The 26887-nt window shown below is 55.3% G+C and overlaps 9 protein-coding genes across 9 annotated transcripts in view; 6 read left to right on the plus strand and 3 right to left on the minus strand.

Moving 5' to 3' along the window:
- Nucleotides 1-389: 389 nt before the first annotated feature.
- Nucleotides 390-1486, plus strand: CHGG_08757 (uncharacterized protein; the record flags this gene model as incomplete). The annotated part of the gene is made up of 3 exons (XM_001226683.1): nucleotides 390-511; nucleotides 610-640; nucleotides 1316-1486. The coding sequence occupies 3 exons, from the start codon at nucleotides 390-392 to the stop codon at nucleotides 1484-1486; spliced, it is 324 nt and encodes a 107-aa protein (XP_001226684.1).
- A 450-nt stretch (nucleotides 1487-1936) lies between these two features.
- On the plus strand, nucleotides 1937-2959 carry CHGG_08758 (uncharacterized protein; the record flags this gene model as incomplete). The annotated part of the gene is made up of 1 exon (XM_001226684.1): nucleotides 1937-2959. One exon carries the CDS (start codon nucleotides 1937-1939, stop codon nucleotides 2957-2959), a length of 1023 nt encoding a protein of 340 aa, XP_001226685.1.
- Nucleotides 2960-3458: 499 nt separating this feature from the next.
- On the minus strand, nucleotides 3459-4706 carry CHGG_08759 (uncharacterized protein; the record flags this gene model as incomplete). The annotated part of the gene is made up of 3 exons (XM_001226685.1): nucleotides 3459-3719; nucleotides 3864-4466; nucleotides 4704-4706. 3 exons carry the CDS (start codon nucleotides 4704-4706, stop codon nucleotides 3459-3461), a joined length of 867 nt encoding a protein of 288 aa, XP_001226686.1.
- A 1461-nt stretch (nucleotides 4707-6167) lies between these two features.
- Nucleotides 6168-6494, minus strand: CHGG_08760 (uncharacterized protein; the record flags this gene model as incomplete). The annotated part of the gene is made up of 2 exons (XM_001226686.1): nucleotides 6168-6290; nucleotides 6480-6494. The coding sequence occupies 2 exons, from the start codon at nucleotides 6492-6494 to the stop codon at nucleotides 6168-6170; spliced, it is 138 nt and encodes a 45-aa protein (XP_001226687.1).
- Nucleotides 6495-6916: 422 nt separating this feature from the next.
- CHGG_08761 (uncharacterized protein) lies at nucleotides 6917-7804 on the plus strand (the record flags this gene model as incomplete). The annotated part of the gene is made up of 1 exon (XM_001226687.1): nucleotides 6917-7804. One exon carries the CDS (start codon nucleotides 6917-6919, stop codon nucleotides 7802-7804), a length of 888 nt encoding a protein of 295 aa, XP_001226688.1.
- Nucleotides 7805-9079: 1275 nt separating this feature from the next.
- On the plus strand, nucleotides 9080-10571 carry CHGG_08762 (uncharacterized protein; the record flags this gene model as incomplete). Its single annotated transcript, XM_001226688.1, has 3 exons — nucleotides 9080-9633; nucleotides 9686-9897; nucleotides 9955-10571. 3 exons carry the CDS (start codon nucleotides 9080-9082, stop codon nucleotides 10569-10571), a joined length of 1383 nt encoding a protein of 460 aa, XP_001226689.1.
- A 4223-nt stretch (nucleotides 10572-14794) lies between these two features.
- Nucleotides 14795-17116, plus strand: CHGG_08763 (uncharacterized protein; the record flags this gene model as incomplete). The annotated part of the gene is made up of 2 exons (XM_001226689.1): nucleotides 14795-15158; nucleotides 15330-17116. 2 exons carry the CDS (start codon nucleotides 14795-14797, stop codon nucleotides 17114-17116), a joined length of 2151 nt encoding a protein of 716 aa, XP_001226690.1.
- A 1679-nt stretch (nucleotides 17117-18795) lies between these two features.
- Nucleotides 18796-20788, plus strand: CHGG_08764 (uncharacterized protein; the record flags this gene model as incomplete). Its single annotated transcript, XM_001226690.1, has 4 exons — nucleotides 18796-19229; nucleotides 19306-19786; nucleotides 19844-19980; nucleotides 20035-20788. The coding sequence occupies 4 exons, from the start codon at nucleotides 18796-18798 to the stop codon at nucleotides 20786-20788; spliced, it is 1806 nt and encodes a 601-aa protein (XP_001226691.1).
- A 197-nt stretch (nucleotides 20789-20985) lies between these two features.
- The window catches only part of CHGG_08765 (uncharacterized protein), a gene marked incomplete at both ends in the record, with an annotated part of 7951 nt that continues 2049 nt past the window's right edge, over nucleotides 20986-26887 (minus strand). Inside the window, 6 exons of the mRNA XM_001226691.1 lie at nucleotides 20986-21600; nucleotides 21693-24220; nucleotides 24300-24787; nucleotides 24991-25001; nucleotides 25395-25873; nucleotides 26589-26803. Of these exons, the coding sequence (XP_001226692.1) occupies nucleotides 20986-21600; nucleotides 21693-24220; nucleotides 24300-24787; nucleotides 24991-25001; nucleotides 25395-25873; nucleotides 26589-26803 (4336 nt within the window). The remainder of the gene's footprint in view (nucleotides 21601-21692; nucleotides 24221-24299; nucleotides 24788-24990; nucleotides 25002-25394; nucleotides 25874-26588; nucleotides 26804-26887) is intronic.

Genomic DNA, 26887 nt, shown 5'->3' on the forward strand with positions numbered 1-26887 from the left:
GGCGACGTGAGGCTCTTCCACAGGTGGTACGATCAGGGATACGAGTAACGAAGCGATGGTTGAGTGATTCGTCCCGGTTTGTGTGAGAGTCGATTATTGCAGCGCTTATTAGAGAGACGAGCTCTGAGTAAACACAGCCGAATGCAACCACGTTTGGGTCCGAGTATTTGTCTTGCTCATGAATTTAAGATATTAGGTATAGTCTCAGACTTTTTCGTTACCTCGCTGGCTGCAGCTGCCGGCACTGTCATTTCATGCAACCACCCACGCCCATTTGATGCTGCAACAGACCATTCTTCTCGGCTGTGGCATGGCTGCCGACAATAGTATATAAACCGTCTATGCCGACAAGTTCCACCGAGAAACCAGTTTCCGCTTTACAGCAGGCAATGCCCACCTTCAGACAGCAACGTCAAACCCATCTGCGCATGCTCGAAGTCCCTGATCCGCCGTCTCTAGGTAGATATGTTTGCGATGAGATTGTCCCTCGGTTCTTGGATTCTTCCTATGAGTACGTATCCGAGACCATGCCACCCTTTGGCCAAAAAAGCCGAGCTCCAAGTGTACACTACCTGTAGGTACCTAATCACCTCTGAAACCTTCAACTAGAGGCGAAGAGAAAGCCATTAGGAAGCTCAAGGTCTGCTTCTTATTTCATTTCTTTTGCTCGGTTCCTTTATCTCTTCCCCCGATTTTCTCTAATTCTTTCCAGTCTCTTTCTTTGTTTCTTGCTCTCTTTCGAATCGGCTTCTCTTGGCCAGAGAGTGTATCTCCATGCCTCGGGGGTTTAGACAAACAAGACGGGGGCAGGGTTGGGGGGAAAAAAGAGAAATTTTACAATTGATGTTGCCGCCGGAATGAAGGAGATATTCATGATCTGTACGATACATAATCAGGTATATCCCATGCAGCGTTACAGCTACAAAAAAGTTTGCCATCAATATGATTGGCACAGGATTCAACGAGTCGAAACTTAATCCGCAACAGCTCGCTCTACTTGGTCATGTACCCAATCATGCTTCTCATTCGCTACTAGACAGTCGGGCCGACAGATTCGAACCAGCATGACCTTGTAGGGTGATTCCGCCCTGTTGGAGACTGCTTGGGCGGCCTCGACTGAGTCGGTAATGCGGTATTTTTCAGGTGATAGGCTGCGCTCCTCACCCTTAGGTTTGTTGCCGACTACCTAGATATGCCCGGCAGTAAAAGGGTTGATACAAGGTAAAAGTAGTTAAGGAACTTGGTACAAGTCTTGATTCACACAAGTGATGGTAAATATTCCCAGTAAAGCAGTGCGCGACCATTATTTCAACAGACACAAGCTTCGATGCTTCGTATCGAGCCGTCCTTCTCTACCAATACCCGCGTTGCTGCGGGCGCCGGCACCACCTCCCGCGATGGGTTTGTCGACTTTGCCGAGGTGATGAAGGTTGACACGCAAGTCAACAACGGCAAAGTCTTAGCCTTCCCGAAGCGTCGCGAGTGATTCCAAACGCCCCATGTATGAGGTCCAGCATGGTGACTTGAGAACCTGCGCAGACCCTTGAAATTCCGTCAGCACTTGTGCACTGCCACCGGAGCATCATCCGTTCGTCGTGGGCCAACTGTGGCCGAATACTACACTTGCCTATTCCGGACGATGAGCTCAAATCCAACTGGCCAACGAAATGAGACAGCGTCTCTCGCTGAGTAACGGCTTGCCTGTCTGCTCGCTTATCACCAGGCACCACTCAGCCTCATTAATATTTCTGTTCTTCACCGGCGACGGGGCATCGAAATGATGATGTCGGCTTCCGACCTGAAAAGAAAAAGGATATATAAGTCTCTTGAATCAAAGCCTTCCTGAGTCTTGAAGCCTACCCACCCACCTCGCCATATTAGTTCTTTTGTGTACATACCCACCCGCCAGACCAACAATAACACCGCCACCACCACCATGCGTCTCCCCTCCCTCCTCACCCTGCTCTCCTCAGCAACAACCACCCTAGCCGCCGCCATCACCCCCACCAACACCACCACCAACACCACCCTCCCCACCCCCCTCTCCCGCCTCTCCCCCCTCAAACACCTCAACACCACCCGCCTCCGCATAACCTACCACGAAAGCGGCCCGGCCACCGGCCCCCCCGTGCTCCTCCTCCACGGCTGGCCCTACTCCATCGACAGCTACACGCACGTGGCCCCCGCGCTCGCCGCCGCCGGCCACCGCGTCATCGTGCCCTACCTGCGCGGACAGGGCCCGACCACCTTCCTGCGTCCGGACACGCCGCGCTCCGGGGAGCAAGCGGCGCTGGGGGAGGATGTGGTCGAGTTGATGGATGGGCTGGGGATTGGGAGGGCGGTGCTGGCGGGGTATGATTGGGGCGGGAGGGCTGCCAATGTGGTTTGTGCGTTGTCTCCGGAGAGGTGTGCCGGGTTGGTGTCGGTGAATGGGTATTTGGTGCAGGATTTGGAGAGGGCGTGGGTGCCGCTGGATGTGAAGATCGAGGCGGGGTTTTGGTATTTTTATTATTTTCTGACGCCGAGGGGGGAGGCGGCGTTGGCGGAAAAACCGAAGGAGATTGCGAGGTTGGTGTGGGAGAGGAATTCGCCGTTGTGGAGGTTTACGGAGGAGGATTTGGATCGGGCGGCCGAGACGTTTGAGAATCCGGATTATGTGTCTGTGGTGACGCATGTATATCGGCATCGGCTGTTTTACGCGCCGGGGGATCCGGATTATGCGGAGGCGGAGAAGAAGTTGAGGAAACTGCCTCCGATTACGGTACCGGCGGTGACCTTGGATGGGCTGGCGGATGGAAATTTCCCTGCCACGGATGGGACGTCGAGTGCGAAGTATTTCACGGGTCCGCGGGTGCATCATCAGGTTGAGGGTGCCGGGCATAATCTGGCCCAGGAGAAGCCGCAAGCGTTTGTGGATGCTGTTTTGGAAGTTGTGAAGCTGGCAAGAGACTCTTCATAGGCAGGTACTGGGGTAGGTACCTATTAGTCAGTTTCTTGAATGTCAGAGGTTCCATTGTCTAGGTAATAGTATGCGGTGATGGAGGACCTGGTCTATTTGAGAGAAGAACACGTCAAGCGTGGTTGTCTTTATGGAGCAATGTCTACTACACCTCATTCAAGATATCAACGCTTCATCAGGAGCATCTAACTCAATGTCACTACCTAGGTACCGTAGCGTGCCTCCCTTTCTGGTTAAAGACGAGGGCAACCACATCATGCAATTGAGTCAGCGATGTTGACACTATACAACCCCCAACCATTGAGACTAGTGACTAGGTACTGTTGGAAATTAATATACATAACACGGTTTCACAGTCATACTAACTTTAAATTTGAACAGAGTGGGAGAGAATGAATGGTGTATTACAATGCGTAACATTGCGGGGGTTAGGTCATCGATCATTTTCGTAACTTTCATATACTCATACATGCCCAGAGGATTCTGACTGTTTCTTCAGTCAGTATCTTCTCGAGTTATCCGACGTGAAGGCTCTAAAGTCTTGCTTCTTTGCCTGAGGGAAGTACGAAGACGGGCATGTGCCGCCTACTTGAAGCCCCGCCGCCACTGATCGCTCGACGGCTTTGGCCGCTACAGCCCTTCCTAGACTATTCACTCTTATGTCCCTCGGCACTGTTTTGGGAGACACTGGTTCCAGCTCAGATTTGGGTATCGGATACCGCGGCGGGTCAGTCCAGATATTCCCCGGCCGAAGGTTCTTCTGCCAAAAGTCAGGTTCAAAATCTTCATCAAGCCAAAAATCTGACGAGTTAGCCCGGCTTCTCCTATAAGATAATTCTACCCCGTAAAGGGGCGGGAGAGGGGGAGCCTGCGCGTGGTGTTGGCGATTCTGGGCTTGTCTTACCTGCTGAGTAAAAGAGTGCGAGTATGTCGATACCGGCTCAGGTGCAGTGGCAAGCTTAGGTGCAGTGGCAGGCGCAGCAGGCGGCGGTACATATGTCCGTCTAACCTGGGCGGCATTCGCAGAGCTCTCAAGCTGAGCTTGCTCCAAAGGCTGGCACAAGGCGTAGTGGTCCTTGTCTTGCATCCACCATGCCACCCCTTTAGGCCGATGAATCGCTGCTAAAAAGGGGACCGTCCGTGCCTCGGTCCACTCTTTCCACTGCTGTATATATCGGGCTTCAGAACCCACGGCCGGGTCCGTCAGGCTAGGTATAGCTCGTGTCGGGCGAGCGCGGATCTTGATTTTTTTGACGGGTGCTTTCCGTGATTCCTGTTTCGGATTTGGTTCAGGGAATTGAGGCCAAGGCAATGCTTTCTGCTCTTTCTCAGAAATGGGCAGTTGGCGCCAAAGAGCAATAGCTTGCCCCAGGCGGCCATCCAAATCGTCTAGAATGCCATGAGCGGTTTGCAATTGCTCAGCTTCCTCCTCCAGCGCGGCGTCTACAATGACGTTAGACTTTTGCAAGAATTCCAGGCCAGCCTTTTGGTCTTCTACTACCTTGCGCTGCAAGCCTATGTAGTAATAAAGGGCCCTTATCCGGCCCAGTAGAGTCGTAGCCATATGGAAACCTACCCTGCCCACCTTTTCTAAAGACCAGTTTTCCGTGACCCCTCGAAATAACCAATGCTCATGACCGTACCACGTACCGCGTAACCCAACCCCAAAAAACACACCTTAAACTCCTTTGTCCAATTACAGACCCTAGGAGACCGATTGGACTAGACCAAGCAGGAAGCTTACCATGTCAACCAATTTGGTATGGTAATGTGAGCTCACTTCGGAAGCTGTGACTATTATATGCTCGAACAGCTTTTGCCATGGCTTTCGGGCTGTTTTGTGAACAATGCGCTTAGTCTCGGAAAGCTCTCCAGTCCAAAGGACTTGTTCAAAACAATGTCTTTGTCCCGCCACATCAGGTTAATTTACTAGTAGCGTTGTCGATGCCCCACATCAGAAAATGGAACGTCTTAGTGCCCAGTGCTGCCATAACTGAGATGTTGGGCATTCTTACGGAGAGGTTTGCTTTACCCATTCTCGGCTTTCTTTTGAGGCATGCAAACAAGAGTACGAATAGTCTGGTTCTCGTTCGGCCGAGATGGTCGGTGCCGGCTGATTCGAGTCTTGTCGGAAGCTCAACCTGGCAGCTGATCGTCGATCACTTTTAGCTTCGTGCTGCGGTTTCAGGGTTGCCTGGAACAGTCCAGCTCTCTGGCACAAAAACGTCAAGAACGAGTCTCAAACCGCAAGTGGCGACCCAAGGCGTGGCGCTGTCACCTGCCAGGCTCTGATTGGCTTCTCAGTTCCAAATTTGGAAGGAAGCAAGGGCGCCGATTCCTGTCTCAGCGCTCCTCCAAGAATGCCTAGCGATGATTGGAGAACGATGTGCCCTTGACAAGTGATGAGCCAGCCAACAACTGCAGATGCACTGTGTGCCTGGCATGTGAAGAAACCTCGCCGCACCAGAGCCCCTCTCCAATAGCAACCTGGAAGTGTCGTCGCGGCACAACCTCTGTAAGTCGGGTTTGTCTGATCAAAATAGTTATAGTGGATGCCGAGTGCGATCGGCCAAACCGCGACTTTTGGAATGCATCCCAGGGCGGTGCCCCCGCCCAGACCGCAAAGGTCACCTCAAATATCAGCGACGCGCCCCAGCTTCTCTCCCGCGCGCTCGCCCACCGCTCTTCCTTTTGACTTCGAATCAGTTGCCCCTTTCAAACCTCGGTGTGCAAAACGTTGGACCAAAGGCTCCACCGTCGACCCCGGAGCATATCCAGCCTGTCGGCCCGCCTTCGCCGTCCCTGTTCGAGTCCACATTTTGACAGCGGCTTGTCCCGCCTTTCACAAAACCAGCGACATCGGGCTGAAAGTGCGCACGCCCTTTGAAGACCCCCACCACTTAAGAAACTGAAAATTCTCCAAAGTTTCGACGCCAAGCCTACCTCATCTACCTTTCGAAATTTCCTTCGACCCGTTTCTCGGACTTATTTTACCCTGTTTTCTTATTATTATTTTTTTTTCTTTTTCGCTCTAGCATTTCCCATTCTTATCGTCCTTCCGTCTCTCGACCCCTCACTGTGAAAAAAGTCGATCTCAACCATCCCAACACTCCACGTGGGGTCAAAGGTGGGGCAAGTCTGAAAGCCGTCTTAACTCACCGCTTGGCCCTCCACCATCCCCTGTCTCGAATTTGAACTGACCGCCTGTTCAGCTGTCCCAACAAGTCTGGACAAATCCGGGGGGCAGCGATCGCGTGGAGAAATTACTGCCGCACAATCCTGGAATTATATCCCTCGCCAGATCGACAGCGGAGCCAAAGAGGCCTCCTCGCTTGAACAGGTTTTGAGAGAGTCGAGATTTTTGGCCAGCACCCGGGTTCCTGGTTCTCGACGAGCTTACTTCGCGGCTCTGTGCGCGGCTTCTTCTCCCGCCGTTTCATCTGGAACCGAGCTTCGATTTCATGCCTGATGAGGGGCCTGCAGCAATTCAAGGTCACCTGCATGATTAGAAAAGACGGACCTGCAGATGCAGCATGGTGACCCATTAGGGTTGTCCCCCGCCTGTAATACGTGCGAATAGGAGACTGGCTCGCGGTAGCTCGTCCCCCAATTAGCGCATTCTATTTGCTGGGTCGCAGCACAACCGGTTGCAAGCGTCTTGGAGATCACAGAAGCCCTCCAGGGATACCCACCCGGTTGTTTACTTCCGATCGAGCGGTTAGTTGACCGCAACTTTGGCTCTGACCGAACCGGGAGGACCCTCGCGGCAACCATACAGAGAAGATCTGGATGCTTGCATTCGGGCTGCCGTACCCCCCCACTCATCGAAATATTAAGAATCTCGCTTCCTCCCATCCTTCTGGACTGTTCCTTCCTTTTTCCTGGTTGGCGTTTCGAGACACACTGCCGAGCTGTGCCGGTTGTGATGCTTCTAGTTCCGGGCTTCGTCGCACAACCATGGCCGCCACGTCCCATTTGAGTCACCTTACAACCATCGACCGCCCAGACTCACGGGTGAGCCTGGCGCGGTCCGATTCGACGTACCATAGTTTCCAGGACATCGATTTGCCCGAGCCCGAGGTCCCATCCTGGCCCGTCCAGAAGCCGATTGTCTGCCCACCGCGGCCGTCGCCAGGTCCAAAGGAGGAACCGAGGCCCATGGCTCGAGAAATGCGCCGGCAGGACTCAGGCTACGAGTCGATAGCCCCCCAGGAATCTCTGCCATCCCGCCAAAGGACCTCATCCTCCAACTCCCTCTCCTCTTCCACACGCCAGCGACGCACAAGGCCGCCCAACCACCGGTCCCCGAAGTCCGGCCCGGTCTCTCATCGGCCAAGAAACGGCCGCCACTCCGTGTCCCCGCCCGGCAGCTCCCGCTCTCTCGCTTCACAACCACAACAGCCAGTCACCTACTTCCACTTCCCCCACTTCACCTCATCCGACCCCACCCTGGTCGAGACCGACGGCGCCGTCGTCGCCCGACAAAACGCCAAGGACTTCGCGTCGACGCCCAGCTTCGCGCTCGAAGCCCCAGCGTACCCGCTGCCGCCGCAGACGACGCACTACTGGACCAGCGACCGGACGCGGCGGCTCGAGTACGCGGCCATCGACGCCGCCAGCAACGGCGTGCGCGGCTGGGTCATGCGCCACGTGGTGCCCGACTGCTTCGTGCCGCAGAGCAAGCGCCGTGTCGGCTTCGAGGACGACCGCGGGAGTGTGGTCCGCTACCGGTTGGAGCTCGATGATAGGGAGGAGGCTTCTGCTGCTGCTGCTGCTGCTGAGAAGCCCGATGAGGTGAGGGTTAGGGGCTGGAAGGGGTGGTTGTTTAGCATGCGCCGCCGTTGAGTTGTTTCTGGGGCGCAGTCGGCTGAGCTTGAAGTTCGGTGGTGGCTAGCCGCTCTTTTGATGGATGGAGAGCAGCGCTCTGGCTGGTTCTTGGGGTTGGAATTTCTTCGCATCTTGCACGGGTCGGCGCAATCATTTTTTTCGGCAGCATTGGCGGCATCACGGCAGCATCTCGAACACATCGGCATTATACCCCACATGGGACGGGCGTTCTATACCCCTGTATTGCGGCTTTTTGTCTCTCGCCCACAGAACAGACTGGCATCTGGTGGAGGGACACTTGCATTATCGGTGTTTACATCCTTTTAATCGGGCGATCGCATTGATCTTGAAGAAGAGGGTTTATTTTGGTGGGGGGTGACGGAGGGCAGAGACGGTTTAAAGAAGACATGTCTAACGAGGATTTTGGGCATGAAATGACCCGAAAGTGAACCTAGCTACAGAATCTGGTACATAAAGTAATTCTACGAATATAGCTCCTTTGTCGTTTAAGCTTTGTAATTCCCATGAGCATCTGCGGTGGCCCGAACCGCTTCATCATTAACAGAGAACGTATTACAAGGAACTTCATCCCGCCCAGCCGTCCCTCGGCCCGTCTGACATGCATAACGCCAATCTGTGCTTCTCTTCTCCCATCCCAAATTTGTGTGGCGTATAATCTGTAAGCACTTTATCGAGGTCCTGATCTTACATATTCCCAACAACTGAAATCGTAACTGAACGATCAAAAGCAAATGGGAATTGCCTCTGGGTGTCCGACATTTCTGTTGTAGTATGAAGCAGTGAATACCACCCCGACTGACTCGAGCCTACGGTATGTACAATACAACATTCAATTATCAACGGTAGCCAAGTTGTAAACAATGGAAATCACTGAAGTTCCATTACAAGATGTTGACAGGTTGGAAGGGATGTGGTCCGTTTTGCAATCTTGTATCTAGGTAATATTTACGGGTCGTTAACTAAGTCTTTTCCTTCTTTTCCACGGTGCGACTGCCTTGCGGCTTGCTCCTTCCTTTCCCAGCCAACACGGAGAGTGGCGAGTTGTTGCCTTACTGGACTCTCTTTCCCTGTCTCATCTTTTTCTTCTTGAATCTCCCTTTCGTCCATTTTCGTCCCTCTCGACTACCTCGGACCCGGGCCAAGTTTGTTGTCGAGTCCGATCTTTCCGTTTTTCAACCACCACCACGGCCGCAGTTTTTTGATTGCGCCCACTAATTTCTCTTGCCTGTTCGTTTTCTAACAAACTCGGGAACTACAATGGAAACAGCAATCATGACGCGGCCCGAGATCAAAAAGCCTACCATGCCGGTTGTGACCGCCGTAGCGCAGGTGGCCTCTGCGACTTCCACCACCATCGTCGTTGAATCAGTCGAGGATATCACGGGTACCTCCGATCATGCAGAAGCTACGTCCTCTGACGAGACGGCGATCAAGAGCGATGACGAAAACCGCGACGCGGTCGACAAACAAGAGCTGTCTTCGGTCGTATCGTACCACCAGGATGCTGAGCTATACCTCGAGGTCCGCGACTCGACGGGTACTCCCATTCAATGCAAGGTCGTATCTGCCCTCATTGTCGCCGCATCCCCGAAGCTCAGCGATCTTCTTGACCGGTTCAAACCGAACAAGACGACCGACGGCAAGTTGGTCGTCCAACTCACTGATCCGACTGACAACTTTTACGGCCTCGATGTTCTCCTCTCGATCATCCATTACAAGTTCCACGAGATTCCGGAACGCCCCGATGTCGACCAGCTCTATTGCATCGCCCGAGTCGTGGAGAAATATGATTGTGCTCATCTCCTGGTTCCTTACATGGAGAAATGGTGCGTCCCAAGTACCAGCCCCTTCAAATCGAAACAAACTGACGCATTTTAGGGTGGCTGGTCTCGACTGGCACCTCGTTATGAAGAGTGAGGTTAACGACGACGACAAGGCGCTTTTTCTCACCTGGGTGATTGGCGAAGGCCGCTGGTTTTCCCGCATGTTGTCCAAAACCGCACGCAAGGCCACTCTTGCCGACGATGGAAGCCTGCTTGACGCTTCTGGTCAACCTTGGGACGATCATGGCCTCCCCACGGACATTCTTGGTGAGTCCAGACCCACTGTTGAAGGTGAATTTCCTCTAATCTGTTTGAATTGTCCAGAGTTGCTCAAGGAGACCCGCAATGATTTCCTGGCTACAATCGTGCGCGCTGTCGACGATCCTCTTCGGGAACTCATGCGCGGCGACAAGGAGAGCACGAACTATTGCCGTGCCAAAGACGCGGATGCGGAGCTGAAGCAGTCGTGCCAGCATTTGCAACTCGGCTCACTGATGACCAGCCTTGCGACCACTAAACTTCTACCATTCCCTACAACCAAAACATACAAAGGCAGTGTTGCGGTCTTGGCTGAGAGGGTACGAGCCATCAAGGTCGCTCGATTCAAGCTTCCCGGTACCCCTCCTCATCTTGACAGCCACTGCAACTGCGGTGTCGACTATGAGGAGATGATTGACAGCGCTATGCGCGAGAAGATCCAGCTTCCTGCTGACATCATCAATCAACTCAAGTTCCATGCCCGGAAATCTGGCGCTTTCCGCCCCGAACTTTTCCAGGACATCGAGGGTCCGAATGGCCACGAGACCGGCTTAGAGCCCATTCTAAAGGAACTGCGTCTGAGCCCCGTTCTTTTCAAGCAGGTTTTCGACCTTCGGTCTCGTCTGGAGTCAAGCAACGAGGACAACGCTGCGAATACCACGTCCGAGTGCGAGGAGGCCTGAGCGGTTGCAATCAATGAGGCTGGTTACGTTGTTTGGTGTGTGGGTGATCACGTGTGGGCATCAGTCTCGGTAGGGATTTATTTGGTGGGCGTCTGGTAGTTTAGTGGATGTTGTAACCATGTGGTGCAACCCTTAGGGAAGGATTCTCGGGTGCCTATGATGGCGGCGTGCCACAGGGATCGTCTAATATCGTGTGTATTTACCGGGAACAACCCGCCATAGACGAAATCCAATGTCCACTCATTTGCGGCCCTATAGCCCTTGCGGACCCTTTACTCAAGGTCGCTGTGCTGTGATACCCTGGCAGTCTTTCTATTCCCCGGCGCCGTTGGACGAGAATCAGCAAAGAGGATGTTGAGAGGCCCCAACCGGCAGGCTGCAGTGTGCGACCGGCCAAGTTGTCACAGGCATGCCGTCAGCCGCAGGGGGCCACGGGTTCGCCCGGACTCGAGAACGACGACAGGCGCCACCGGGCGGTGAACGATATCGGCGTTTTAGTTGATGTCGGGCACGACCACGCCCACGTCCATGCCTCCCACCCAGGAATACCGTTCCCTTGCCACTTTCCATCTTGTCTGTTCTCGACTTTGTCAACATGTTCGCCTCCAGCAAACGAAATATCATACCACCGGAGCCCGACCCTGTTTTACAACTGTCGTTATATTTATGAGCAGCTTCCAGCTTTTTTGCGAGCAGCAACAACTGGGCTTGCCATACCCCGACTTGCCATACCCCCTACGGAGTCTATCTTACTTGCGTTTTTCTCGACAACAATACCACTATGACCTACCGACCACACGCTCCCGTCCCCACCTCCTTCATCCCTACCGCATCATCATCGACATCAACATCAGCATCAACTCGAACAATCCACCCGCCCTCCCCAACCACCACCACGACGATGGACACCACAACAACAACCGCCGCCTCAACAGGCAGCAGCCCGCCGACACCTTACACTCCATACCCGTCCATTCCCATACCCCTATCCATACCCATATCCCTCTCCCCAGAACCACAGCCACAGCCACAGCCAGCGCCACAACCACACCCCCACCCAGAAACACGCACACTCCTCACTTTCCCCACGCCCGGCCTGCCCTCGCCACGGATCTGTGCCCAGTACAATCTGCTCGCCTTCCCCGTGCGCTATCCCGCGGGCGAGGCGGCACCCGCCCAGGCACGGGTGAATCGGTGGCTGTGTTGTCGGTGTGCGCAGGAGGGGTATCGGGATCCGGTGGGGATGGTGCATTTGGAGAGGGAAGGTGGGAGTTATGGGGTTGGGGTTGCTGGGGAGGGGAGGTGGGGAAGGGGAGGGGAGGGTGTTGGAGATGGGGGGAGGGTAAGGGAAAGGGCAATGGAGAAGGAAAGGTACAGGGAATTTGCGACGGAAAAGGACACGGAAAGGGAGAGGGGCAGGGACCCGGAAAAGGACAGGGAGACGGCCCGAGATGGCATACGAGCACCTCTAATCAATAACCCGGAATTTAGGATCGGGGGGGCGAGGTGGGGGCCGTGGTGGTTTGGGGGTGTATGGGTTGGGAAGGGGGAGTGGGAGCGAGAGGGGAGGGACTGGGGACGGATACGGGTACGGGCTGGGGCCGAAGAGTCGATGGAGATGGGGATAGGGATGGGAATGGAGGCGGACAAGACTATAACGCCTGCTGGCGGGACAGCTGCCGGCATCGCAAGTGTGTCAACTGTGCGTTGTATCCGGGACCACTCGGCTGCGACTCGAGCGCTAAGCTGCTCATCCGGACGGTCGGGGGCTTGTATGCTTCGCCGCGGTTCATCGACCCCGTATACTGGGAGTGTGCTGGGTGTGGCGAGTGGGCGCGCAACCGGTTCGACTCGCGCAGCACGCTTGGCCTGATGGGGTGCCGGAATGAGGGGTGTGTGCTCGCGTGGCGGGCGGGAAGGGCACAGCTTGGGATTGGGGCAGGTGAGAGGGGAGCTGGGGATAGTGCCCCGGGCGCTGGGGTGTTGATGGCCGCAAGCGTGGTGATGAATCGGTATGGGCAGAGACTGGGTACGGCGGATCAGAGGGTAGCCGTGGCGGACGGGCCGTTGGGACTGGTTCAACGGAAAGCGTTGGGAAATGCGCGATGTGCGATTCGTTCCGGGTTGAGAGCGCGATGAAGAGAACGGGGGAAGGCAGCAGCTTCACCACAGCGCTGACGGTAGCCGTATCGGAAAATTGTGGATCGACGGGGAGCCGGTGCCACAATATCCGTACCGAAGGCCACCGCCGCTCGACGACAACGATGCCGGCGAGAACAACGAGTACGAGAGCTCGTATTTGGCCGGGCTGCCGGCAGAGTCTTCGAATAAGGAGAGGACCAGTCTCGCCGCTGCCCAGTCAGCCGCAGTTCACTCGTCGTCGGCATTTTTCCCGGGATGGAATCACTCGCAGTAGCCATCAATGTTAAGCGATGAAGTACTGTCACACTGGTCCTTGGATAGGAAACGACACTGTTGGAGAACAGGAGCTTGAGCCTAGGTACTGGTCGAGTCTGGAAGCCCTGTGAGGTATAATTTCACATCTCTATATCTTGATGAGATAAAGCTCTGTTTCGCGGGCTCTCGTGGAATAGTATGTTTTGGTGAGAGTCATGTCGAGTTCTACTCTCTCGCCTGAAATCTAGCACCTACTTGTTGTATGCAAGAAAAAGCGCTGTGGTGATTTTATGATCAGTGACTTGCCAGCCCCCCAAACTTGGCCTTTCACTGGCACCAGGCACGCAAAAATGCATACTAAGGCCATGTCATCGCGGCTCAATAACTAGGCCCGGTTGGTGTCGGGTGTCTCTCGGAGAGTCCGAAGATACTGTGGTGGAACATGGATATACCTATTCGATAGCGTTGTGTGAGAGGGCGAGACTCGGTCAGCCTGCAAATGGCTTGGTCTTCCTTGGAGCAAGCAGTGGCTTGTGATACGCCAGCATCGAACAAGCAGCCTGACAGCCCAGCATCGGATCGGCCCGGATCGGCTGTTAGCGTTGACTGCCCCTCCCCCGCAGACCTAATCGAATGCCGAGGGAACCCGACAGGGGTGGCCAACATGGAGGGGTTGCCAGGAAGGAAGCTTGACCGATGGCCAAGGCGATCCTCTGCATCAAGTTCAGTAATGTGGAAAATTGGGCCGAAACAATGGATGCTCATAAACGAGAGTTGGCAGTTGTATTGCTTGTATTGTTGTATTGTTGTACGTTCTGTAAGCGCACGGCGACAGATCGGCCGATGTCCAAGAGACACCCGCAAAAATAGCGGTCTGGAGCATGATGTCGCGCGGTGAAATAAAAGCTTTGCAGACTTCAATATTCAGGAGAGGCCGGCCAACAAACGACTGGTTGCGGAGTAGGCGCAATGGAGGACCACAAGGAAACCACTGTTCGGCCAGCGAATCTATTGTAAGTCGTGTATCGGTCATCGAACGAACCATGCAGGGTCTCGGAGTAGGTAGCTAGGTTGAAACAAACTGCTTTTCTGAAAGGTTAAAGCGTAGTCATGCATGCATCATGATCACAGAGCAAACTAGATATCGATACATTGGTGATTGTCGACTTTCTGGTCCAACGCCGGCGCATTGTTGATACGGTATTCTATTCGGTTTTGTTTGCGTCACGCGCATCGCAGTTGTTGATTCTCCTTTGGCGGCTTTGGCCAGGCAGCTCGCCGCACGGACCACGTTACCGGCTCAGTTCCCCCACAAGGGGCACTGCCCAATCAGACTTCGGCATTATTTTTTTTCGGCGGGGAAAGTTGAAATTTTGGCATCATCGCTGGCTGGGTCCAATTCGGGCCAGAGCCAAAGTGACTCGCTCTAATTGTGTTCAAGGAACGTCGTCGTAGGTCTCGCTTTGCTCGCGTTAAACGGAACCTGGATCAAAGCTGAACCTTGTGTGCTCGCCGTTTGTGGACTCTTTGCCCGACACCGCCGCTTTATAGCAGACAAACGTACTATTTGCACCTTGCAGCTGCCAATTGCCACTTTTCGCTGGACCAGTGTCGCAAACAGAAGGCTAGGCTGCGCGTCGCACAGGTCAAAGTTCTGCGAACGCCGCCAAGTGTTCGGGCTTTTTGATTCCACTTCACCACCTTCTTTTCTCCCCTCGGCCTCTTCCTCCCGACTCTTGCTTCCGCCGCCTCCGGCCTTCTCCATCCCGACCGCGATCTTCACACCCTTCTTGATCACCACAATCTCTTCCATTAACTCCATAATTATGGCGCCTGTCAATGGAACCGCAGGCAAGCCCGCCAAGCCCGCCGTTCGGCCCCTCCACCGACCCGTCGTCCCTGTTATCCCCCTCAACTACCCACAACGCCCAGCGAGCAAGCAAATCACCGCCCCGTCAGCTCCATCGTCGTCTTCGAACAAGGCGCAAATTGCTACCCGGCCAGTTGAGGAGAAGACGGCTGCTCACGTGCCCAAAGAGGGCGGGGAGCAGGTGAACGGGAACGCCACTGGGCATGGCCCAAGCTCCAATAGCGACCTCGATGCCGCAACCCCCTCTGCGCCTCCCGCTCAAGCTACCACCAAGCCAGAGCCAGCCGGGCCAGTGGAAACGTTGGGCGAATGCGATAATCGTATGTGACATTCACCTTTTTCCTTGCAGGTTATTTTTTATTCTGGATCACCCCCGCCTCGTTTCTCTGGCCTCGTCCTTCGCCGTCAACCCTCCGTTCATTTGTCCCTGGGCACCTCGCAGCTTTCACCCTCGAGGCGGGAAGGTTGGCTGACAAACCAAACACCATTAGATACCCCAACCGTTTCTTCCGCGGTCCCTGACCGGCGCATGCTCTCACCCACCCGCCATCGACCTCCGGGACTCCCCAACCCCGCACCCGAGCCCATGGGCACCTCCGGTCGGGCCCCCGAAGGCCCCATCATAGCCCCACACCCTGCGGCGCCCATAAACACGTCGGGTTTTCATCACCCTCGCCCCAGTAACGGAAGCATGGGTTTCAACGGGTTTCACGACTCGAACACCTCTTCACCCGCCCCTCGCTCTGGCGGCGGCTTCGCCCCTCCGCCGGGACTTCTCCCGTATCCGCCGCCTATGGACGGATATGGGCGGGCGCTACTCGTCTCCGCCGTCGATGGATATCCCCCCAAACTTATCAACCACCATGCTCCTCCCACACCCCATAGCTTCCACGGATCACAGTCGTCTATGCAAGCAGAGGAACACGCTTTCAACCACTACCCGGCTGCGAACGGCAGTGGCGCCCGCCCTCCCACAACTGCAGGACAAGGCACGATGCCTCCACCGGGAATGAATGCTCCCATGCCTGGTGCCGGGAATCCTACCCCGGGATCCATGCCTGGCTACCAGGCCCTACGTGACCAGGACGAGGCCTTGTCCTTCCTCAGGCATGGCGTTTCGGACAACACTTTCCACGATTGCATGCTTGAGGTCCACTTTCCCGATAGCCCGGAATATCAGGACCATCCCGGCTATCGGCAGTTGCACCGTGTGCTCAGAACTAACGGTCACCGCTTCATCTTATCTCGCAGCCCCGTGCTGGCTGGGGTCATGAAATCCCAGGGAACCGCTCTAGGCGGCGTCATCTTGCTGGAGGCTAACGATGAGTATATGCGGTCAGACATATTCTGGTACTCACTCCGTTCGCTGTACGGCTGGAGCTTTGCCGACGGCATTCTTCCCACCGAACTACGCCTGCGAGATGCTGTAGACGATCTCAAGACTGCGCTCGGCTACATTGCCACCGCACGGTATTTGCAGTTACCCTGGGTGCACTCCGTTGCCATTCATCGCGCCAGCAGCCTTCTCCTCTGGAGCACGATCGAGTTGGCTGTCAAGTTTGTTTCGCGGGTCACGGCCATATCGCCACGAAATGACGGTTTCAACGTCTCGGCGCTCTTAGAGCAAGTTCTTGCCTTCATCATTCACAACTTCCCTGCCGGTTTTACCCTCGACGTGAACGCAGGCGATTACGGCTTCCCTCGTTTCCCCCCGTCGAGTCCTTTGGTGCGCAGCCCGAATGCGCCCACGATTGCCAATGGCACGTCTGGTGGAGCCCATAGCCGCCAGTCCTCCTTGAGCCAAGCCCAAATGCCGCGGAATCCGCGCGTGTCCTCGAACCTTCGTCTATCCCAGATCAAGTTTGGGGATATCTCGCCATCCAAGAATGGATACTCCCCCTCGCGTGCTCCGACGCCTAACGAGACCATTCTCTCGCGGATCTTGCTCAACTTGCCGTTTGAGCCTTTGAAGCAGATCCTGGAGCACCCCCATCTGGCCAAGTTGTCCGGGGAGTTCACCCCCGCATCTCGGCAGTCGATGATCAACGACGTCATTGTCGAGCGTGAGCTGAGGCGTCAGCGCATCCTGGAGAAGGTGGACCCACTGCTTCGCGTCTACCAGGAGCGAGTAGAGAACGCGACAGGGCCCCTGGTCGTTGGACATATGGATGACTTCTGGGTCAATAACATGGGATTCAAGGAAGAGGTATTTCCTGGCGACCTCCCCTATCTTGTCCATACGTGGTCGCAGCCGACCTCGTCCAGCGTCAGTACCTGAGGATTGCCATCGTTGCCTTTGGCCGGTTACTTCTCACGACTTGATGATTTTTGGGGAGTTGGTTTGGGGGGGAGGGGGTAGGGTATCTGGGTTTGCCGCTCGCATCTGCATTTACTGGTTCATGTGGTTTCCTTTTATCCTGCTTCGTTGGTCGATACACCTTTCTTACATCCTGCTTGGCATTCTTTGCATCGCGCCTGGAGTCACACGGTTACATAAAATCGCTTGCCCTCGTTTGTCGGGCAGGCTAGAGGGAAAGGGGGGGATGCTATGGCCGGTTTCCTTTTCCTGCTTGGGGATTTTCTTCTGGGCGCGGGGCGACCAGCTCCCGCCTTTTTTTTGGGTGGCTGATGCGAGGTCGTATTGACTGCCCTGGCGTATCGGAAATAGTTCATGCGTTTTCTACCAAAACCCGGTCCCACTCAAAAAGGGGACCGAATACATCAGACTCCCGAGACTGGTTGGCACCTGCTTGGTGTTGACTCTCGTCGAGGGGTAGACTAAGTAGCAGGCATACCCGTTTTTTTCTGACGGTCTGCGTACGGATGCTTAGGGTTGGGATAGGAAAACAGGAGTTGGGTTGTTAATGATAGAACCTTGTCAAGTGTATCCGGTACGGGGGTGAAAAAGAGAGGATAATGGTTAGTTATACCAGAAGGAGACAGAAGCATATTCTGGGTGAGAACTGTCTGGGGTGAGGGGTGAAGAAGGTTAACGGAACTATGATGCTAATATGAGATATTTCCCAGGCGTTTGGGGTCGTTGACGTTGGCTTTCTATGTAGGTACTGTGTACTGCTTCAAGAAACACGTTGCCGTGTGCTCAGCCCCAGACTCAGATCTGGAAATGGGGTGCTTCCTTGCATGTTCACTGTCACTCTTTGGCCGAAAGAAAAGCCGAACCCCAAGCCTGGTGCCGCCGAAACCTTCGACTAGAGGAACGAAAAGACATCCATTCGGAAGCCCATAATCTGCTTTCATTTGGCTCTCTTTATTTCATTTAATTTACTTTGCTTGTTTTTCTTCACGTCTCTTTTTCTTGGTTTTCTTAACTTCTTCCTCTTTTCCTGATTCCTTTTATTTCTTTCTCTCTTTTCTTTCCTTCTTTCATTTTTCCTAATTCATTTTACTTCTTTCTCTTTTTTTTTACCTTGATTTCCTCTAATTCTTTCCTTTTCCTTTCCCTCTTTTCTTGATTCCTTGCTCCCCGTCGTCCCCTTTCGAGTCCAGAAGGCGCATGTGAAACTGCTGGGAAGTGGATGCCATGACGAAGGGAATGTGGGGTGTGGGGAAGCCCAATCCAATGTCTTGGCTCAGCCCAGAACCGAGGCTTCCTTTGCTGCACATGGATGGGGAATGTGGAGGTAATTCCACGGTAATAATCCCGTCAATGCACGACATCCTCCTTGGTTCCTGGTCTTCCACTCGTCCCATCTTTTCGAATTACTCGACGACACAAGACCGAAGGAAAACACAGCAGCAGCTCACGTTTCTGTTGTTTATAGCTTCCAGGGCCTAGTATTACGCGACGGACGCGCATCCGATCTTTAAGAGCTTATTAGGCTCAATCTACACCCCTTCTTGCGCCGGGGCTGTTAGTCAGGGGCTCCGATAGCCATCACGAAATCGGTCGACAATCGCGATTGTACCAACACCAACAATTGACAAACACAGCCCAAGATGGCTTCGAGGGCGGGGGCGCCTGGCTCTAGGAGCTCCGGATCAAGCGGCCATTCGTCAGTCCCAGCACAATCCACGACGGACCCCATCCTTCGCAACGCGCTTCGCTACACCATCTCGGCGCGAGAATATGCGACCCTCCACAAATACGTCATCTCGCGATCGCGAGCCTTGAAGAAGCACGCGCCGGCGGTGGGAACCGTGCAAAGGATCATAGACGGTCCTCGAGGGCAAACCCAGTCGGCGAATAAGGTTGCGCAAGGGAAAGGGAAAGGGAAAGAGGGGGATGGCGAGGACGAGAGGGCAGCCGCCGTACACAGCGCCCAGGAGTACAATGCGCGTGCAGTCCGACACTCGATTCGCGTGTTCGTCGCGACAGGCGCGTTGATGAAACTTTGGGAGGTGGTGTCGGCGAGGGTATTGGGGAAGAAAGAGTATGTTGGGCTCAATCGCGGTGGTTTTCACTTCACGCGGGGCTGAGAACACAAGCTGACACGATCATTCTAGCAGCGCATCTGCCACTAAAAAGAAGCAACCGCTACACAAATCATCAAGCCTCCGCCTCTCCCTCTCCCTCAGTACCATCCTACTACTCTACCGCATCCTCTTCCGCTTCTTCAACCGCATGCGCGCCCATATCCTCGACCCGTCGGCCGCCCCGTTCCGGCTGCGCAACCCCACCACGGCGAGCGCGCTGTCATCCCCTTACGCACCCGCCGTAGGTGCCTCCCTCGCCGGTCTAGCGTTGGGCGTGTACCCCAGCAAACAGCTGCGCGTGACGGCTGCTCTGTACACGGCCTTCCGCGCTCTCGAGTTCGGGTGGAACTGCGCCGAGGACAACGGCATGCTGTGGGGATGGGAGAAAGGGGTGAACGGCAAGCCTGATAAGGCAAGGGCGCGGCCGTGGTGGTGGGGCAGCTGGATGCTGCAGCCATTTGCGTTTGGGCAGCTCTTCCATGCGCTCGTGTTCGATAGGGACTGCTTCCCTTCGGTGAGTGGCGTGGTTGCGGGCAGAGAAAGGCCGATTGCTAACTTGACGTTTGTCCAGTTCTGGGGCAAGTTTATCTTCAAGAACTCGAATGTCTACCTCCGCCCTAAGCCGGAGGACTACCCCGCCGGTCTGAGGTGGCCTCAAGCCGGCGAAATTGCCGATAGTCTCGCACAAATGGCGCGGCTCAACTGGCCGTGAGTCTTTACCTTGCCCTCATATTCCGAAGACGACACTAATCCCTGACCCAGCGCCTTCATCTCCCCCACCATGTTCCCCACCAAGGAGGACGTCCTCCCCGCCTCGCTGGGCGCCATCTCCCCGATCACCTCGGGCGCCCACCCCCTCATCACCTCCCTCTCCTGCGCAACGCTGCACCCCTCCGACCCCTCCTGCACGCGCACCTACCTCAACTTCTGGCTGCGCTCCTTCCCACCCCTCACGCAACTCCTCTTCGTCGTCTACTCGGCCATGCTCCTCCCGCGCGCCTCGGCCCTCTACCACTTCCCGCTCTCCACCCTGCGCGGCCTCCTCTCCAACGCGCTGCGCACGGCCGGCTTCCTGACGGGCTCGCTCGCCACGGCCTGGTCCTCCATCTGCTTTTTCCAGGCCTGGCTGCCGCGCGCCTTGCTGCCCACCCAGCGCTTCTTCCTCGGCGGCTTCGTCGCCGGCTTCTGGGCCCTGCTACACCAGGGCGGCGCCGCGGGACCCCGCAGCGTCTTCTTGTCGAGCGCTAAGACCAGCGTCGAGAGCCTATGGAAGGTTGGGGTCAAGCGCAGGTGGTGGCGCGCCATGCGCGGTGGGGATGTGTGGTTGTTTGTGGCGGCGCTGATGTTGACCGGGGTGGTGTATGAGAGGGATGCGAAGGCAGTTAGGGAGGGCGCGTGGAGGAAGGGGATTAGCTGGGTGAGGGGGGAGGGGTGGAAGGATTGGGGGGTGGAGGAGGAGGAGGAGGAGGGGGATGGGAGTGGGGATGGGGATGGGGAGCGGGTAAAGGGGGAGTAACTACCCAAGCTGGCGGGTGTAAGTGGGTGAGCGATATTGTTTTAGTATTGTACTGGTAGGGGGCTCGTCGGCTGTTGAGCAGGAGATCTCAGATGAGATGATGATGCATGAATAATTGCTAATTTGTGTTTATACCCTCGTATCAGCGCCATCGAACCAAGAACTAACCCATCCTACAAGCCACCTTCGCACACCCGCTAGGTTGGCGGGTTGTTCGCCTCACGGCATGCCAACGAAACCTTCTCCCTAGTATCCACATCTTCAATGTCCATGATATCCGCACCATGCTCGACCAGCAACCTGACAATGCCCATCCGCCCGTATTTGGCGGCCAAAGCCAGAGCTGTCTGTCCCTTGTTGTCTTTCCAGTGTATTTTGGCGCCCCTCGCAAGCAGCACAGTGACCATTTCACCCTGCTGATCCCGATTGTATATGTGGATGAGAGCGTAAGAAAGAGCCGTCCTCCCCTGTTTATCTCTGTGCTCAATATCTGCCCCACGCTCGAGCAACCATTTAGCAATGGCAACCGATGCAAAACGCGAAATGACTAGTTGCAGGACCGACATCCCATTTCGGGCGGTAACGTGGATATTGGCGCCAGCCTGTAACAGTGCCCAAACCGTCCGCTCCTTGCTCGTCTTCTCCTTGCCCGTCCGCTCCCAGCTCCATGATGGAGCCAGCATCAACGGCGTCTCCCCATGTCCATTTTGCGACTCGATGTCGGCGCCGTTTTTGAGCAGCCACTTGACACCGCCATCGTTACCATACGCGGCAATGGCCACAAGGATCGATGCACCCTCTGAGTCCCTTGCCTCGAGATCTGCACCGTTGTCGAGCAAGAACCTGCCAATGGAATCAAACTCTGGTCGACCATCTGTGTAGCTCTCCATACAATACAACGGACCCCGTCCATCGATACGATATTGGCGCCTTGTTCGACCAAAAACCTGACAAGGGGCTCATGCCCGTTCTGACAAGCATAGCAGAGAGCGGGAACCCCCATCGGGCCTTTCTGGTTGATATCGACTCCCCTTTTCAGCAACAACTTGGTCGTATCCATCATGCCCGCCTTACAGGCCAATGTCAAAGGTGTGTGGCCCCCTCTGCATTTCAGCCCAATGTCGGCCTTGTTTTCCAGCAAGACTTTGGCGATGTCTTCGGACCCAGACTCTAAGGTGGCCAACAACGGCGGTCTACCTTCCCAACCCCATCGCCACCTGCAAATGATGACTCCGAGGTGAATTAGAATGCTCATGGTGTGTCCGAATCTTTCACTAGGCTCCTCCAGTGACAGCATCTCGGGGTCGAAGGTACGCTTGTTTACATTAGCACCCCTCTCGAGCAACAGTTGGATAACATCTAGTCCCCCCTCTTCGCAGGCCGATGATAACACCGTCTTGCCCCAATATCGCCTCGCATTTACGTCGGCGCCGTTGTCAAGGAGCAGCCTCACGATATCCGCCGACTCAGATTTGACAGCCCAAAACAGTGGCATCATTCGCTTATCATCCGTTGCGTTGATGAAGGGTTTCCAAATCCCTAACCGCTGAAAACTCCTGAGCATCCTTGGTTGCTCGTCGATCAAGGCGCGGGCTACATCGGCGTGGCCGCACGCCGCAGCCCAGACCAGAGCCGTCCTACCCCTAGCGCCTCGGGCGAGCAACTGGTCACACCCTGCTCTTACGAACTCCTTGACAGCTGGGAAGAGGCCAAAATATGAAGCAATCATCAGAGGAGTCGTGGTCAGGTCATTAGTGATGTATGGGGAGAATTCGTGCATTTTACCTGGTCTGTCACTCGCCATGGCTCTGAACCACCACTGGCGATATTGGTGGCAGGCATTGCAGATCTCCAGCATTGCCTGTACCATTTTCTCGTCAACTCTCGTTTGCAGCGCTCTCAAATGGACGAGCCAAAAGTAGGCCGAGTATTCAAGAAACTCATATTTCCGTACGCAAAGGCGCAGTTGAATGGGGCGGAAGTGGGGGAAAGAATTATTGTTCTCTTTTTTGAGTGGTTCGGGGGTGCCCTCGGATAGTTCGGAGAACCGCAGGTGCCAGAGGCAAATCTCTGCAAGTACCTGGTGCGATTCGGTTGGTTCCAGAAAATGTTTCCATTTGGACTTTGTATTGCTTGGCCCGGGGGCTTTGTGAGATTCCTGTTGCGAGTCGGCCATGACCAGGAATTCTCGAGCGGTTTGGTGAAGCAGATATATCTTCGAGTCAACGACAACCACAAACAGACCACAGATGTTTCTCAACCGCTCTCGGAACCGCTCATCCGGATCCAGCTCACCCTCTCGGTAACACCGGTGGGAGGAGCGTATCGCTAACGCAAAGCTCATCTCGCGGAGCGTCAAATGCCTCACTGCTGCCACAATGATATGCAGAGTTTTTCTAAGCTCCTCTAGATCACAACTCGTGGAGAGGATCTTTTCGTATGCTTCGTCGACTGACCTGGGGAGTCGTGAAAGCACCTCTCTAATCTTGCGCTTGTTGATGCTGTCGCTGTTCTCGACGTGATCGAGTGTGAGATACACCCACAAATAGGTCCGGTGTGGCATCCTCAGCAAACCGCGGAGCAAAAGGTCTTGTTCACCCTTGTCAAGCTTCAACTTCGCCCCCACCTCGCGAACTCTGGCTTCAATAAAAATGTCGATTTCTTTGCATATTTGCTTCGTTTCCGCTTCGTTCTCCCCACTTAGATGGACAACAGCGAGCTCTGTGTTGTCGGACGGCTGAAAGTCACGCCTGATAGACCCAAAGGGTCTGCTTGTCAAAAGAAATTTCAAATTTGGCGCCCTCTTTGTGCGATGTTGGTCAAGCAACGCCTTAGCGAGTACCTGGCGGTCGTTTGCTGCGCATTCATCGAGGGCGTCAAGTATGCAGATAATCTCTCCGGCGTTTTTGTTTCCTGCTACTTGGAGCAGAATGTTCCAAAGGCTTTGGAATGAAGCGGCGAGATTTGCGCCCTCCGCCTCCAGTTGGGTGCGGACCGTCTTGTCGAAGAGAACAGGGTTTTGAGTAGAGAGCTGGTGGAGGAGGCAGCACATGGCGTTGGCCACGCTCTTCTGGTCCTCAAAGTCGACCTTGAAGAAAAGGTAGCACGTCGTTCTAGATTGAGTCGTGGGGATAATATGATCAACCAGATACTTGGCCAGCACCGACTTGCCGCATCCTGGGTCCGCGGATACCCAGAGTGCCTGGCAGTCTTGGCTGCCTTGAGAGCCCGTCAGCCAGTTGTTGAAAAGGCTGTGATTTACAAACCACTCGCAAGTCCCGGATACTCGATGTGGGTTTCGATCCTTCCGATCTAGGTATGGCACCATTTTGAGGCTTCCCAGCAACTTGGCTTCTTCAACACTGAAACCTGACCGCTTGTTCTTCCGAAAGGCTTGCCAGGAGGGCAGAGGCTGAAGGGAGTCCGGTATGTCTTTTTGTGACATCCTGAGTGTTAGCCTGGAGCTTTGTTGAGTCCGTTAACTAGGTAGCTAGGAATATGGTTCACTCACGGGCATCCCAACTCTCGAGTAGGGCTTTGGCTGTGGCAGCTGCCACTGCGGCGGCATAATCCTGGAACAACTTGTTCTTGTGGCTATCAGCGTAGTCACAAACGCTCTTGATAATCAAGCAAGAAGATTCGCGTAGTATTTCCCAGCATCCGGCGCCTTCCATCTCAAAGGCAATGACGCCATCCCGGCGAGCAATTTCGTCCCGGTCTCTTCCGGAACGCATGACAGTGTCTCCAGAGGCGACGAGGCCAAAGTGCACCGTTGGTTGCAGCCTGCCTTCCGGCGGCGAGCGGGGTGCCAGGCTGGGCATCTCCTGGCTGCATCCGAGCGTTTCACAGCTCTTTTCGGCAGCCGCCTGCAGACGACTAACGACATCTCTCACGGGGTTCCCAACCTGCCCGATCAGCCCTACGATACCCTGGAAGCTCTGCTGAATGCCCTCAACGCTTGGGGCCGCCAACGAGGCGTGGGATTCACCAAAATGAGGCCTTCAAATCACGTCAACGGTTCGCCTACCCGGTACGAAATTGCCTGCGACCGCGGTGGCCGCGAGAAGACCTCCAAAGCAATGCTCCGACGGACTACCACATCCAAGACCGGTTGCCCTTGGTTTGGTGTCACCAAAGCGCTTGCGGAGAGCGATCGGAAGTATATAGTAGACTAGCACTGCGAATTGAGCCGGTTTGCTTACCATTCAAGAGGCTGTGTTGTGGTTCTATGCTGTCTATGCTACGCCATAGATACTGTAGTTAGGCGGTGTGCAAAAGGTGGGGTTACAGGCCGCGGAGGGGAACTCCATACTAAGCACTCTGAAAGCTCGTGGTGTTTGTGAAGGTAGTCGGGTTGAAACAGTCGGTCTTCGTCCCGGCCTGGGTAGGGTGTTTTTGGGTTTAGTTGCTGTTGAAGGGCGTCTAGATGGAGGGACACGGTGTCGGAGAACTTGCTGCCAGGTCCAGCCCCAACGGCCTGTAGCTTGGCCAACAAACAATCAACTACAACGGATAGCTTTGACAAGTTATCACGGGGAGTGTCTTTGCGGACGAAACGGCCGGGGAACCGTCGCCCAAGGTCGTACTGGATGGCCCCGGTGCTCACGACCACATCGCCGAGAAACACAGCATCGGACGGATTCTTGGAGGCCCCGGGGGCGCCACCGCAAATGCCCACGACGAGAACAAGCTTAAGATAGCGGAAGCTGGCGCGGAGGTTTCCTGCGACGGTCGCGGCGGCCACCTTGCCCATTGTGGGCATGTGCGCCAGGACGACAGGATGGGGGCCGATGGAACCGACCGTGTACGAGTTCGTGTCTGTGGCTGCCCTGTCTAAGCCCTCGTCGTTCCATTGTTCCTCGAACAGCGCGCAAACGGCCTTGGCCTCGACGGGTAGAGCGCAAATGATCGCAACACCGAACTCGTCACATGGTGGCGAAGGTAGGAAGTTGTCCTGTCGTTCAAGATCGGAACTAAGGGGGTCGTTTATTGACGAAGCCATGGCAGTCGACGAGGATGGCCCGCTGGCTGTTGGACCTGGTGGTCCGCCTTCCTCGAGCATTGGAAGAGCAGGTTGAGATGAACCTTTCAAAGCGTGCGGGCTATGGACCGTACTTCAGCTTGTAAAAGCCGATGGAGCAAAAAGGTTTGTGTATATTTCGACCAGGTTTGTTTGTTTCGATGTCCTGGGGTAAAACGGGCACAACATGAGACTCCGCTCAGCTGAGGCCGGACTGGCAAATCCCACCATACCAGGCCACAGAAAAGCAACATTGAGTGTACGTGGGAAGCCACAACAAGGCGTTGGGCATGAATCAGGCGCGAATGGCACATTCCGAGGCTGGAGTGGCCCCGCCTCCAGCTTTAAGTCCATTGTTTAAGCCTAATTGAGTGGTTCCCGTTCCCTGCTGGCGCCGATAAGAATTTTGGTTGGATACACAGTTCAGGTTCGCAGGACTCTTCCACAAGGACCAACCAGCTGGGGCAACCAAACGCCACCTTCTCCTAACACCCACCCATCCAACGCGATCCCTCAACCAACCCCCCTCACCCAACCACCAACACCCCCCCCACCCTCAAATCCCTACTACTCCCCCCCACCCACACCTTATAACCCCCCCTCCTCAACCGCCACGCCTGCCCCTCCACATCCCAAACACTCAAATCCCGCCTCGTCAACTCAAACACCGCCTCGCGCGCCTGGCCGGGCACCAGCGGCCCCACCCTCGCAAACCCACGCAGCTGGCGCACCGGCGCCGCCGGATCCTCTTCCGTCCCGGCTCCCGGTACGCTGACATACAGCTGGGCGACCTCGGCGCCGTCGACGGCGCCCGTGTTGGAGATGGTGCAGCGGGCGAGGGCGAGGACTTCCCAGAGGGCGGGGTGGCCGCCTTGGGGGAGGGGGGTGTTGTTGTTGTGGGGGGAGGGGTATTCGGGCCAGTTTGGGGAGAGGGAAGTGGGGGTGATGGAGAGGTTGGTGTAGGCGAAGGTGGTGTAGGAGAGGCCGAAGCCGAACTCGAATTCGGGGGTTTGCTTGGTGGTGGGGCGGTCGAAGTGGCGGTAGTCGAGGAAGAGGCCTTCGGTGAAGTTGGATTCGGG

Source organism: Chaetomium globosum, genomic scaffold, assembly GCF_000143365.1.
Source record: "Chaetomium globosum CBS 148.51 scaffold_6 genomic scaffold, whole genome shotgun sequence".
NCBI lineage: Eukaryota > Fungi > Ascomycota > Sordariomycetes > Sordariales > Chaetomiaceae > Chaetomium > Chaetomium globosum.